The 12,661-nt window shown below is 37.7% G+C and overlaps 1 protein-coding gene across 1 annotated transcript in view; it reads left to right on the plus strand.

Annotated features, from left to right (window-relative positions):
* Positions 1-12,661, plus strand: part of cdh13 (cadherin 13, H-cadherin (heart)) — a 394,548-nt gene that overhangs the window by 319,498 nt on the left and 62,389 nt on the right. Inside the window, exon 9 of the mRNA XM_051135516.1 lies at positions 11,990-12,172. Coding sequence (XP_050991473.1) covers positions 11,990-12,172 — 183 coding nt within the window. The remainder of the gene's footprint in view (positions 1-11,989; positions 12,173-12,661) is intronic.

Below are 12,661 nucleotides of genomic sequence, written 5' to 3' on the forward strand. Positions count from 1 at the left end.
TCATTTACTCACCTTTATGCTGTTAAAAACACCTTAAAAACACCTTTTTTTTACCCTTTTAAAACCTGTATGGTTTTCTACTGTTAAACACAGAGAAAATTCTGAGAAATCTCATTTTGAGAAAACAGTGGAAGTCAATAGGCATCATAAACAGTGGTTTTGGTCTTTTGTGTTCTGCTGATGAAAGTAAGTCAGGTTTGGAACAAGGCTGAAATGAAATGTTCATTTTTTGGGTCAACAATCCTTATATGTTCCTTGTTTTACTTTTTCTTCAAAGACTACAAACAAACTCAGTTCCACCACTTCAATTCCTGAAATTCAGCATATTTTTTAATATTAAATACATTTGGCTTTTTTATGCAGTGCATACTGCTTCACCATTTATCATTCTGCAATAAAGCCTAGAAGTGATATAATGTGCTTATCTCCGACTAATTTTGCAAGACGGCAAAAATCTCAATCAAAACTCTAAATTTGTTCTTTTTAAATACAATTTCGAGAGGAAACGAAAGTACAAAAAAACACACCACCTTCTCACGTTTCCTCAGTTTTTCTTAATTAGATGCTTCACTTTATACATTACGATAGTCTTCTTCAGACAGATTTCGAGTATATGATCATTGCCACAGTTTATCATTTCTAGGTGGACCCATCCGGTCATTTATTCTCATTAGCTGGTCTAGCTGAACGGATGCATTTACAGAATCGCTTATAGAAAACTGTTCCTGTCTCTGCTCCAATGCGAAAGCCTGCTTTCACTCCATTTAAAACTAATAAAAACTAACAGGTCTAAACAATAAAGCTGTATTATTTATTAGCATCAGTAACACAGCTTCCCAGAGATCTTTTATTTGATATCTGGTTCTATGCTACAAATTGCTCAACACACTAAAAATCAATTGGAATTTAAAGTACCCCATTGAAATCATATCCTCAAATGAACCAAGTAGATCAAGGAACGTAAGATCTGTTCTTCGACAAGCCGCCTGGGCCGCGCTAAGGTTTTTTGGTTTCCCTCAGTTCGTTTCATGTATTTAGCATCTGGGCCACTGTCAAACATTTGTCTTTTTGAAATAAGTGTCTGCAGAGTGTGACAAGAGAATTATTGTCTGCCCAGACATAGTTCTAGGCCACGGTCAATGTATGGGGTCACGTAACAGTGTCCCGCAGTGGGAGTATTATTAGGATAATAGCAGACCTATCCATCCTCCCTCTATTATCTCTGTCTCCCCGGGTCCATCCGACTCACGCTCCCTGTTCCGGGATCTTGGAGCTGTGGAGGTAGAGGCCAGAGGCTGTGGTAGTTGCCGCAGGTGGTATGTACATGCCCGCCCACCCTGGCACTTTGTGATAACTGGCATCTATTTCAGATGAACCCCTTCCAAGTGCTGCAGCAGCCACTGATCCGGCTTATCACGCCTGTCAGTCAAGGAAAGTGACAGCTTATCTGAGCTGCCTCTCTCCCCTGCAGTGACAGCATGCCGCTGTCTCCGTCAAAATGCTAATGACATCAACAATGATGGCTACAAGTCCACAACATGATAGTAACAAAAGTCGGGCACACTTTTGGGGGGCGACTCTGTGAACGGATGGCTGTTCTTATTTGTACAATAGCCAATTGACTTTGCATTTACAAGGTCTCGCTCACAGCTCACAGACGTGCTTGAAGTGATTTTAAACGTAGAAAAGGAATTCTGGTACTCAGTGTGATTGGCTCTGTTCCAGAATCTAGTGAGCTGCCTATGCACGCTGCCAAAGTCAGCATAATTATGCTGCCCTCTGAGATATCTTGTTTTGGCTAGTTTAAAGGATTAGTTCAGTTCCAGAAAAAAAAATGTCCTGATAATTTACTCACCTCTATATCATCCAAGATGTTCATGTCAGGAATTTAAGGTTTTTGAGGAAAACATTCCAGGATTTTTCTCCATATAGTGGACTTCAATGGGGATCAAGTGGTTAAAAGTCCAAATTGCAGTTTCAGTGCTGCTTCAAAGGGCTCTACACGATCCCAGCTGAGGAATAAGGGTCTTGTCTAGCAAAACGATCATTAAAAAAAATAATAATAATAAAATTGCTATACTTTTTAATCACAAATGCACTGTAAAAAACAATTTATTGATTCAACTTAAAATAATTTGTTACCCGGCTGCCTTAAAATATTAAGTTCAGTCAACTCAAAAAAAGTTTTGTCAACTTGAAATGTTAAGTTGTACTAAGTGACAACTTAGATATTTGAGTTCATTCAACTTAAAATTTTAAGGCAGCTGCGTAACAAGCCCAGGTTTAAGTTTAACAAACCAAATTGTTTGCTTAGTCAACTAAAATAATATACGTTTTCACTTAGTACAACTTAACATTTTAAGACTGAACTTAAAATTTTAAGGCTGCAGAGGGAAACAAATTATTTTAAGTTGACTTAACAAATTGTGTTTTTTTGTTTTTTTACAGTGTGCTCGTCTTGCACTAGCTCTGCGATGTGCGTCTATGACTTCACGCATAAAGTAATTATGTTGGAAAAGTTCAAAAAGTTAAAGTAGGGCAAAAAACTCCATCTCATTTTTTCCTCTAACTTCAAAATCATCTGACATTGTTGTTTTACCTGTTTCGCGATGACCGTTTGACTTTCTTTGCACACTTGCTTTGTTAACACTGGGTTGGTGTTTCCGCCTACATCAATTTCAACATGACTACGTAATGCGTGAAGTCGAGCTAGTGCAAGACGAACATTTGTGGTTAAAAAGTATATACGTTTGTAATTTTTTGTAGAAAATGACATTGTCTACACAAGGGATCGTGTAGAGTCCTTTGAAGCTGCTTTGAAACTACACAATTTGGACCTTCAGCCTCTTGATACCCATTGAAGCCCACTATATGATAAAAAATTCTGGAATGTTTTCCTCAAAAACCTGATTGCTTTTCAACTGAAGAAAGAAAGACAAGAACATCTTGAAAAAAGACACATCCAAGATGGTGAATGAGGTTTATGCACTGACCTCTAAAAGTTTTAAAACTCCCTCTGCTAATGGACAATATCAGAATAAATATTCATCATTTTGTGAATGGAGCTGTCTTTTGTAGTATTAGACAATAATCTTACATGGAACATATGCAGTAATTGGGCTGTAATCATTTTGACTATAATGGTTCTTGACCTTGGTAAGTGGAAATTAAAGAAGGGCAGTCAAGATGTTCCCTATCACTCCTCATTATTTTGCTGTGAGACTTTGTCCATTGTGTGCAAATAGAGCCATAGCTCACTCAGTATTTTTATGGATTAAATCATTTTGACTCCCACTAAGTTAATGAATGACCTTTCAGTTCTGCAAACACTCCTTGTTCATTATTAGTCTTAGCAACCTTTCTGACTTTCCTGTTTAGTTTTTTCCCCTCCAGTAAGAGGACAGATAACATTTGTGACCCTTGACCACAAAACCAGTCAGAAGTAGCATAGAAATAGCCAAAAAATACACTGTATGAGTCAAAATTATTGATTTTTCCTTTATGCCAAAAATTAGGATATTAAGTAGAGATCATTTTCTATGAAGATATTTTGTAAATTTATTGCCGTAAATATATCAAAACCTAATTTTTGATTATTAATATGCATTGCTAAGAACTTTATTTGGACAACTTCAAAGGCAATTTTCTCAATATTTTGATTTTTTGCACCCTCAGATTCCAGATTTTCAAATAGTTGTAATTCAGGTAGTTGTAATAGTTGCCAAATATTGTCCTGTGCTAACAAACCATACATCAATGGAAAGCTTATTTATTCAGCTTCTTAATTTAAAAAAAAAAAAAAGTGACCCTTATGACTGGTTTTGTGGTCCAGGGTCGCATTTATAGATGCTAGTACTTGTGTGAGGTGAAAACAGTATGGTTAACAACACAGTAGCACAGTCAGTTTTAGCCTTCATATTATCCATGACATGTGGAATTATGTCCCATTCCCTACTGCCCCAGCACCACATTTCAAGAACCATCCATGGTCAATTCCCACAGCTGTACCAGCAATTATTGATGGTCATGGATTCTTATTTCTGGATTTTACACTATTTCTGGCTCATCTCCTCTCAGTCTTACAGTTCCTTTGCAGAATATTGAGTCTTAAACTCATTGGACTAAAGTCATTTCTGAAAATGACTTTTGGTTTTAATGATATTTACATTCCATTAACAGGTGCTATATATATATATATATGTATCATAAAGGCACTTTATGATCCATTATGCGCTACTAATATTGACAAACATAGCACTTTAGAATAACCTTTCTTAAGATGCATCATTAAATAGTTAAAGGAACACCACTTTTTTTAAAAATAGTCTCATTGTCCAACTCCCCTAGAGTTAAACAGTTGAGTTTTACAGTTTTCAAATCCATTCAGCCGATCTCCGGGTCTGGCGGTAGCACTTTTAGCATAGCTTAGCATAGATCATTGAATCTGATTAGACCGATAGCATCTCACTCAGAAATTACCATATATAATGACGATATTTATGACGATATGGGTGCATCAGGCGAAATGATATTATGCAGCGCCTGAAAGTGACCAGCACTAAGTTTGTGTAGATGCAGAGTTGCAGCCGGCTGAGTTGACGGCTGCGTAATATCATTGTGCCTGCTGCACCCATGGTACGGCAGCATAGTTTCTTGATTATTACGCCGAAATGAGAGTATAGTTCCTAGCCGTATTGACCTAGAAAATCGCAACTTTTAATTTTTCGTCCGTCTTTGTACACAATGCAACTACAGAAGAGTCAAGTTTTAAATAGGAAAAATATCATAATTATATATGGTCATTTCTGAGTGAGATGCTATCGGTCTAATCAGATTGAATGATCTATGCTAAGATAGGCTTAAAGAGTTACCGCCAGACCCGGAGATCGGCTGAATGGATTCAAAAATGGTAAAACTCAACTGTTCAACTCTAGGGGAGTTGGAAAATGAGCCTAATGAGTGTTCCTTTAACATATCATTAATTCAAGTATGATTAACACTTCAGTATATATTTATGTATATTCATAAAAATTTATATTTGAACAGCTGACCTATTAAGCACAATATAGTTATGAAAAGCTTTATCCATGTATGTTCTGGCTGTTTATTTAATATTAATATTAAAGCACCATCATACATTATTTTCCAAGAAAATGAGTAAGATATCCATTCAATTAGAGCTTAAATTAATTTACTCTGAATATACTAACGTGGCATGTCAAGACAGGGAAACTAGCTTCTAACACTGTGTAATCCTTTATCAAATCTGCAAAGTCATTTCAGCATATTTAGCGTGCATTAATATAAATTAATGTTTCTCATCAGTGTATATGACAGGACTGAACAGTCTTTCCGTTTGTATAATGAAAACACCAGACCACATTATAGTTGTTTAGCATATTTCATATTATGCAAATCTTTTCTTTGGAATCTTTTAATTTGCATTTCTGCGTTTTAAATTGTTTACAAAACATGTTCATCTCACAATGCTCCAGATCACTTTGCCAGCTTGTTAGTTTTTTTGGCATATTTATGTGTTTGTGATTTTACTCATCATGAGCTGCAGTTATACCACATCTGTTGTTATCTATATGTCATTTTCATATCCATCAAGAACAGACATATTCAGTCGAGGGATGTTGACTTGATCATGTCTTCATTTGTCACACAGTGTGAGCTTGAGGATATAGAACACATCAGTTTAATAAGAGAGTTAAAAAGAACTTTTTTTAGATGGTGAAACTTACAGACCTACAGGTCTGAATACAGAGTAGAAGTAACAGCCGCCCTTTCTATGCGACATATTTTATATTCACTACTGAGAGAGTAAGAGAGTGAAAGATTTATTAACTATAATTTTCAATTAGCAGATATTAGCATGTTTACAGTTCTGTTGTGGAGGCCAAGTCAGAGCTTGTGAAGTGATGTGTGGGTGTTTGCTTTCATTCGTCTCATGGTTTTCATTATTTGGTTCACTGAATGGTTGTTTTATTTTAAAGCACTGCACTCAGTGTTTTGAATCAATTTGTGGTGAGCTTCGTGATGTTTGAGATTTTCAGTTACATCCGTAGCTCTCATAACTTTATAGATTGAAGCTCAAAGCTCAAATTGACACTAAGAAAGTATTTGTAAAAATGCTTTGGAGTCAAACACTACTCGGTGGAATCAGAGAAGCAGAGAACAATAGCTTATTAGTCTTCACTTCCATAAAAGATAAATGACGAGCTTGTCAATTTTATCACTCAATCAGGACTTCAAGCTTTCATTTGAATTATCCAGAGATATACTAATTTCAGTTTAATACTACATATATACTACACACACACATAGAGGGGTAGGAAAATAAGTTGAATGGTTGTTCATATAACTACATAGTTTAATAAATATTTAATAGATGCAAATAGTTGTCACACTGACAGAGGCCGCTCATACGATAGTTGATTGACATGAGCGTCTTACCTCAGACCCGCCTTACATCAGCTGTAACAGTCCGACCTCTATTGTTTCGATGCCAGAGCAGGGATGTAAGTTAGACAAGAATATCTCTGATTGAGCGATTGAGGTGTTGTGTTGCTGGATGTAATAATGAACATAGTGGTTATTTACTCCCGACATCTCTGCCGCTGAAGATGCAATGGATTACGTTTGTTTGTGAAGGGAATGCGCCTCCCGATCTACATATATCCGTCACGGAAAATCATTTGTGATCCAGCTTCACTTACTGCAGAAGTGAGTATAAGGTTTTTTTTATGAATCTTTGCGATCGCCTTTCCTAATAACATGCTAGTTAGCAAGTTTAACGGCTGAACGTGGCTAAATGCGGCTAAAGTAAACAGGCTCGTCACTCCACAAAGAGAAGAGAGGGGCCGGGGCGAGCAGAGCTCATTAACATTTAAAGCAATCTTGACCAGAACAGGATGATTTTTGCAGAGCTGATTTTGGCAAGGTAAAAAAGTTGTTATTTACACTACCACTGAGAAATTTTAACCAAAGCATGTTATAGACTTTTCATTAAGACCCTAAAGAATCATAACAACTTGTGGAAAATGGGCATCCGATGACCCCTCTTAAGCACACTGACGTATCTGTAGGAAAAATAAATGATTTTTTTTAAATTGTACTGTCACACAGCATTACACACATATACATTTAGTTTCTACCTAGTCAAATTATAACACTAAATAAATATTTAAAGATGAACATAATCACATTTTTTTATCCTTTATGTTTTAGTCATTTTAATTAACGTCGCAACAAATCGAGTGAAACTGAATGATGAGGAAATGATTATCTTTATATTTTATCATTTATCAAAATAAATGACATTTTGATGGAGCGTAGCACTTTTCAAACCAATTCAGATTGATAAATACTGATAAACACTTGTTTTTGTGTGACAAACTGCATCCTGTATAGATTTAACCATTCTGTGTTTTTTTGAGCTTGTCGGATTTTCTGAGGACTATTCCAACATTCCATCTTCCATTCTATATGTAAGACTACAAGTCATAACTCCAAGATTCTTTTACGAGTCCCATCTGTCTGTGAAGTCCAGCTGGTAATTAATGAACTACAGAAGATGTACAACTATTTCACATGTCCTCATAAATAAAATCAGCTGTGTAAGACAATTTGTGAACATTCAGGGATTCTCATTTCATCTCAGGGGACACACACACATATACTGTATGTCCTTAAGGATGAAGTAAATAAAGTGTCAGTTGATATTGCTGGATAACAGCACAGCAGACAAGTCTGTTATCTCTATGTAAAAATGTCTACTTGCAAATCTGTCATGAACTGTAGGTAAGAGATGTGCTTAGGCTCCCAATTTAAAATTAGATTAGAATTAGAATTTCCCAAATTATAGTATATTTAAAATAGTATGCTTACAGTGCCTAAATATAAATGTAACAATTATAAACGAATAAATTAAAAGCTAAGTTTATGAGTTGGTTAGGGTTAAGGGTAAATTGGTTTTATGAATTATTATGCCACGATACTGATGTACACTCTTTTAACATACTCTGAAGTTTGTACTTTTCCATCACCACCGATACCAGCATACTTACAGTGCATAGCAGAACAAAGCAATTTAGGATGCATCACTTTATTTTGTAGGTTTATAATTTAGTTTAGTGTTTAGTTCCATCACACACCTGTCTGCAATTTTCAAGTGATCCCAAAGACATTGATTAACACATTCAGGTGTGTTTGATTATAGTTCGATCTAAACTCTGAAGAAAGACAAATCTCCATAAGCAGGACTGAAATTCTTTAGCTAGTGCAATATGCTTAATTGAATGTCTGCACAATTCATTAGTCCACATATATTTTCTCTGGTTAATAAAGTTTTACAGTGCAATGTGTTGACTTTAACATAATTCTTTAATTATTAATCATTTATTTTAAATAATTTACACAAGACCTGAAACCAACCTAGTAGTTTGATTTCATGCATCACTGAGTTCCAAAATGTGTCAGACTGCAAATAATAGAGGGTTTTCATCAGTCGGCCATATTGGCGGTACTGAATGTGAACAGTGCCACTGAACCGAACAAAACTTGTATATTTTGCTGGTTGTTGCTGCTGAAAACGGTCAATTATTGTCATGTTTTGGGCTGTACTAATCGGTCAGACTGGGGAAAACATTTGGAGGATTATAGACTGCCAAAAGTTATAACAAATCAAGGAGAAGAGTGCAAAAAAAACTGGTTTGCCAAACTAAACCAGCATTTCCAACATTCAAGTTTGTTCTAATCATTTCCAGTCAGGTGGGTGAAATATTAGGCTAATATCTTAATTAATACTGCTCGTATGTATCTTTACCAACTATTAACTTTAGTTTGTCAAAATATCAAATATCAATTTGTCAAAAAAATGTGCCTTTTTTGCTTACTAAGTCTTACTCTATTTGATTTAGCATCTTTCACATGTTTTTGTCAGTGGTTTAGACAGCACAAATTAGCAGAACAACATATTTAGTGGTGCATTAACCTTGCAATCCATGCTGTTGTTTACATTCGAGTATCTTCAATATGGCCTTTTTTTAGGTCAACTACTGTCATGACAGAGCAACACTTTGCACACTCTTTTTTCTCTTCATTCTATTTTTAAGGAACACAAAAAAAGATATTTTAAAGAAAGCTGTTCTATTTTAGTTTGTGTTTCACAGAAGAAAGTAAGGTTTCCAATGACATGAGAGTGAGTAAATAATTACAGAATTTTCATTTTGGGGTAAACTATTAACATATCTTCCATGTTTAGATCCATTCTTTATACCTTCCCTCCCAGTCAGCACTAAAAATCTGTATAGTCCATTTTATGTTTTATAATAATGTAAGGGTCCAATAATGTGAGGGTCTCTGGCTCCTGATGAAGGGCTGTCAGACTGTAGAACATCTCCGTCTGTCACAGAGGCTCTGAAGTGAAAATGTGTGAGTGAGGTTACTTGTGGCATTAAAAGGCACCTGTATTGTCTTCCACGGATATATCAGGAGAGACTCTTCACATGACTCTCACTCTCCGAACGCTACTAGAGTGCCTTTCAACTTGAAAACGTTCCCAGTTTGGTTGAAGGAAAGTGTTATCTGCTAGAATCTTGTTAAGCTGTGAAAACAGCATGCAGCTTTTTTTCTCACATTCCCAGTTTTAGATGTGCAATTTGAGACGTGTAAGTCAGGCAGAGTTTCTCGAAAGGTCATGAATGTTGATTTGATTCCACGAACAGATGTTGAGATGAAGGGGGAGTTACAGTATCAGGTGCGAATTTTCTGAGCTATTTGTTACTAAAGCAGTATCACAGCTCAAAATGAATCTCCAATGATGCCTTCACACTGCGCTACATTACTGATAATGAATGGCATGCCAAATAATCCCAGTCATTCATGGCTTCCGGGTCTCACCACGCCGGTGCCTCTGCAGGAAGTGATTTATCTTTCTCTGGCCACACGCTCTCTCCCCTCCTCACATTCCCTGTGTTCTGGTGCTGGGGTGCTTTGACTAGGCGACATCTACCTCACACGCACAAACCCACCCCGTTCCCTCAGTTTTGGGGTCTAGCCTCGGGGTTGATAACTTCTCTGTTTGTCACACCGCTGGTTGCTTTGTGAACTCAGAGGGATTGGGGTCTTATCAGTGGTATGGCAGGGCCAGGGTATCAGCAGCCAACAAAGATTGAATACATCCATCTGACCGCTTCACTGCCCCAGATGATTAAATGAAACACGACTGGTCAGCGATGTGAAGATGAACAGCGTGAAGATGTGTGGACGCATTCATGTCCCTCTGTAAACATTTGTGACAATCTTCATTTAATTGTTTATTCCACACATGATAAAATCTTGGTTGATAGCGGGAGAGTATCTCCCGCCGCTGTGATTTTGACAGTGATACACCTGCAGGGCTCACTGTAGACACAAGCCTCTCATTGGAGCTGAAGTAATATGTAAGTGATGTAATCGCTCCATGGCCTTCAGCAGACAGGTACAATCTTGTCTCCTTTGAGACACACACAGGTTTAAGGACACGGTGAGCTGGGCTTATGTTTCAGAAATGAAAAAATGAAATGGAGATCTATTTTCAGGAAAGGATGAAGTGTAGCTTATATGTAAAGCTGATTTTTTTTCTCCTTTCCCTTGTAAGGAAAAAAACCACCAGGTTTTTTCTAAATATTATTGAAGAAGTTATTCTTATTGGGAGATGGGTCTTAGAAATGAAAAATCTAGAGGCTAGAAGAGTCACTGCCTGCATCTGCTACCTGATATTTCTACATCAATGTGAAATGTGAAAAAGTAAAACACTAAGTGTGAATGTTATCAATGTACATGCCTTCATGCTTTACTGTTAATATTGGATGGTTCACTAGTTGAGCTCCAAATTTAATAGCAATAAGCATTAAGCTAGAGAGAGGGCTTAGTGGCAGTACTTCAGTCCCATGGTGCTTTAAACTGCTTAGCTTCACTTTCTAAACTTCTCTAATTCATTCAGCCACCCAGATCCAGCAGCACCCTCTTCAGGACACTGATGACCTTTGCATCCGTCCCCCTATAGCCTCCCCATTGGACAGCTCTTATAAAGGGAGCACATCCCTGAGGCATAGAGGAGGTGCTCACTTCACAAGCCACTAAACAGAAATGATAGCACAGCTGATGGGGACCAAAGCTCATCTGGTCCTTCTAGGAACACTTCATCTCCCCAAATAGGCCTATGACATTGGGTTGGATTGAGCAAGGACTATGGAGATTTGCAGCACTCTGAATAGAGTGGTTTTTCTCCAGTGACAAAACAGAACAAGAGCCGTTTCATACAGGCTTAGCTTAAGCTTTATCTTTGACAGAGGGACAGAAAGAAGGGTAGGAGAGAGGTGGATGTAAGACAGAGATTCTGTGTGTACCAAACAAGGAAGAAAGGACTGATTAGGGATTGAACTGATACAGCCATAGGTAGATCAGCGCTTTTTTCATTACTCTAGGTGGTGCGCGGTTAGCTGAAAACAATAGGCGACTGTCCCACTGGTTGTGTTATTCTCTGTAAACATAAGAGGCACAATTGTAGAGATCTAGTCAAAGCATTAATTTCCAGTGAAATTAATTCATTTCTACAACTAGCAACTCCTCCACTGCTCATTCTGACTTATTATTTGAAGAGATTGAAAAGAGAATTGTTGATGTTGATTACAGACTGCAAAACCATATAATACAGGGTTCCTCAAATCTTGTCCTTGAGAGCCAATGCCCTGCAGAGTTTAGCTCCTGAGCAAGCTCATAAAGGTCTTCAGGATTCCTTTAAAAATCAGAGGTAAGTGATCAAGGTTTGAGCAAGTTTGATCAGGGTTTGAGCAGTGGCCCTTCAGGAGTGGATTTGAGGATCCCTGATATAATGTGTCAATTTACGTGTGATATCACAGATTTCAAAATGTTGCTGTAATGTGAAATCCTGATTTGAAACATTGGGAAACATTTGACAGATCAAAAACCTGTGCTGTAGTTCCAGGCATCAGTGAATGAGGGCTCAACTGGGGTGGTAGTGAACCTGACAGTGGACGACAGAGATGACCCAGCCACCGGTGCCTGGAGAGCCACCTACTCCATCATCAACGGAGATCCCAACCAGAACTTTGAGATACAGACCAACCTGGACAACAATGAAGGGATGCTATCAGTGGTTAAGGTGCACAATTTTTTTTATTTGATTGTCTTGTAATGGTGGAGGCACATTAAGATGCTTAACTGCTGAGGTACGGTGGTAGTTTTAGAGTAGGGATCTCCAGTCTATCTCATAAAGCAAGGCTGGGCAACTTCTGTCCTGGAGGGCCACTGTCCTACAGAGTTTACCTCCAACCCTAATCCAACACACCTGAACAAGCTAAGCAATATCTCCAAGATCATTAGAAAGCTACAAGCAGGTGTGTTTGATTAGGGTTGGAGCTAAACTCTGCAAGACAGTTGCTCTCCAGGGCTGAAGTTGCCCAAGGGCCTGCTTTCTGTAGAGCAGGGGTGTCCAATCCTGCTCCTGGGCGGCCAACATACTGTAGAGCATACTGTAGCTCCAACTTGTCCCAATATACTTGTCTGGAACTTTCTCATAATCCTAAGGACCTTGATTAGCTGAAATTTGTGACACTGTCAAAAATGTATCATAGGCCAGGGGTCTCGAACT

Source organism: Labeo rohita, chromosome 18, assembly GCF_022985175.1.
Source record: "Labeo rohita strain BAU-BD-2019 chromosome 18, IGBB_LRoh.1.0, whole genome shotgun sequence".
In the NCBI taxonomy this organism is placed as follows: Eukaryota; Metazoa; Chordata; class Actinopteri; order Cypriniformes; family Cyprinidae; genus Labeo; species Labeo rohita.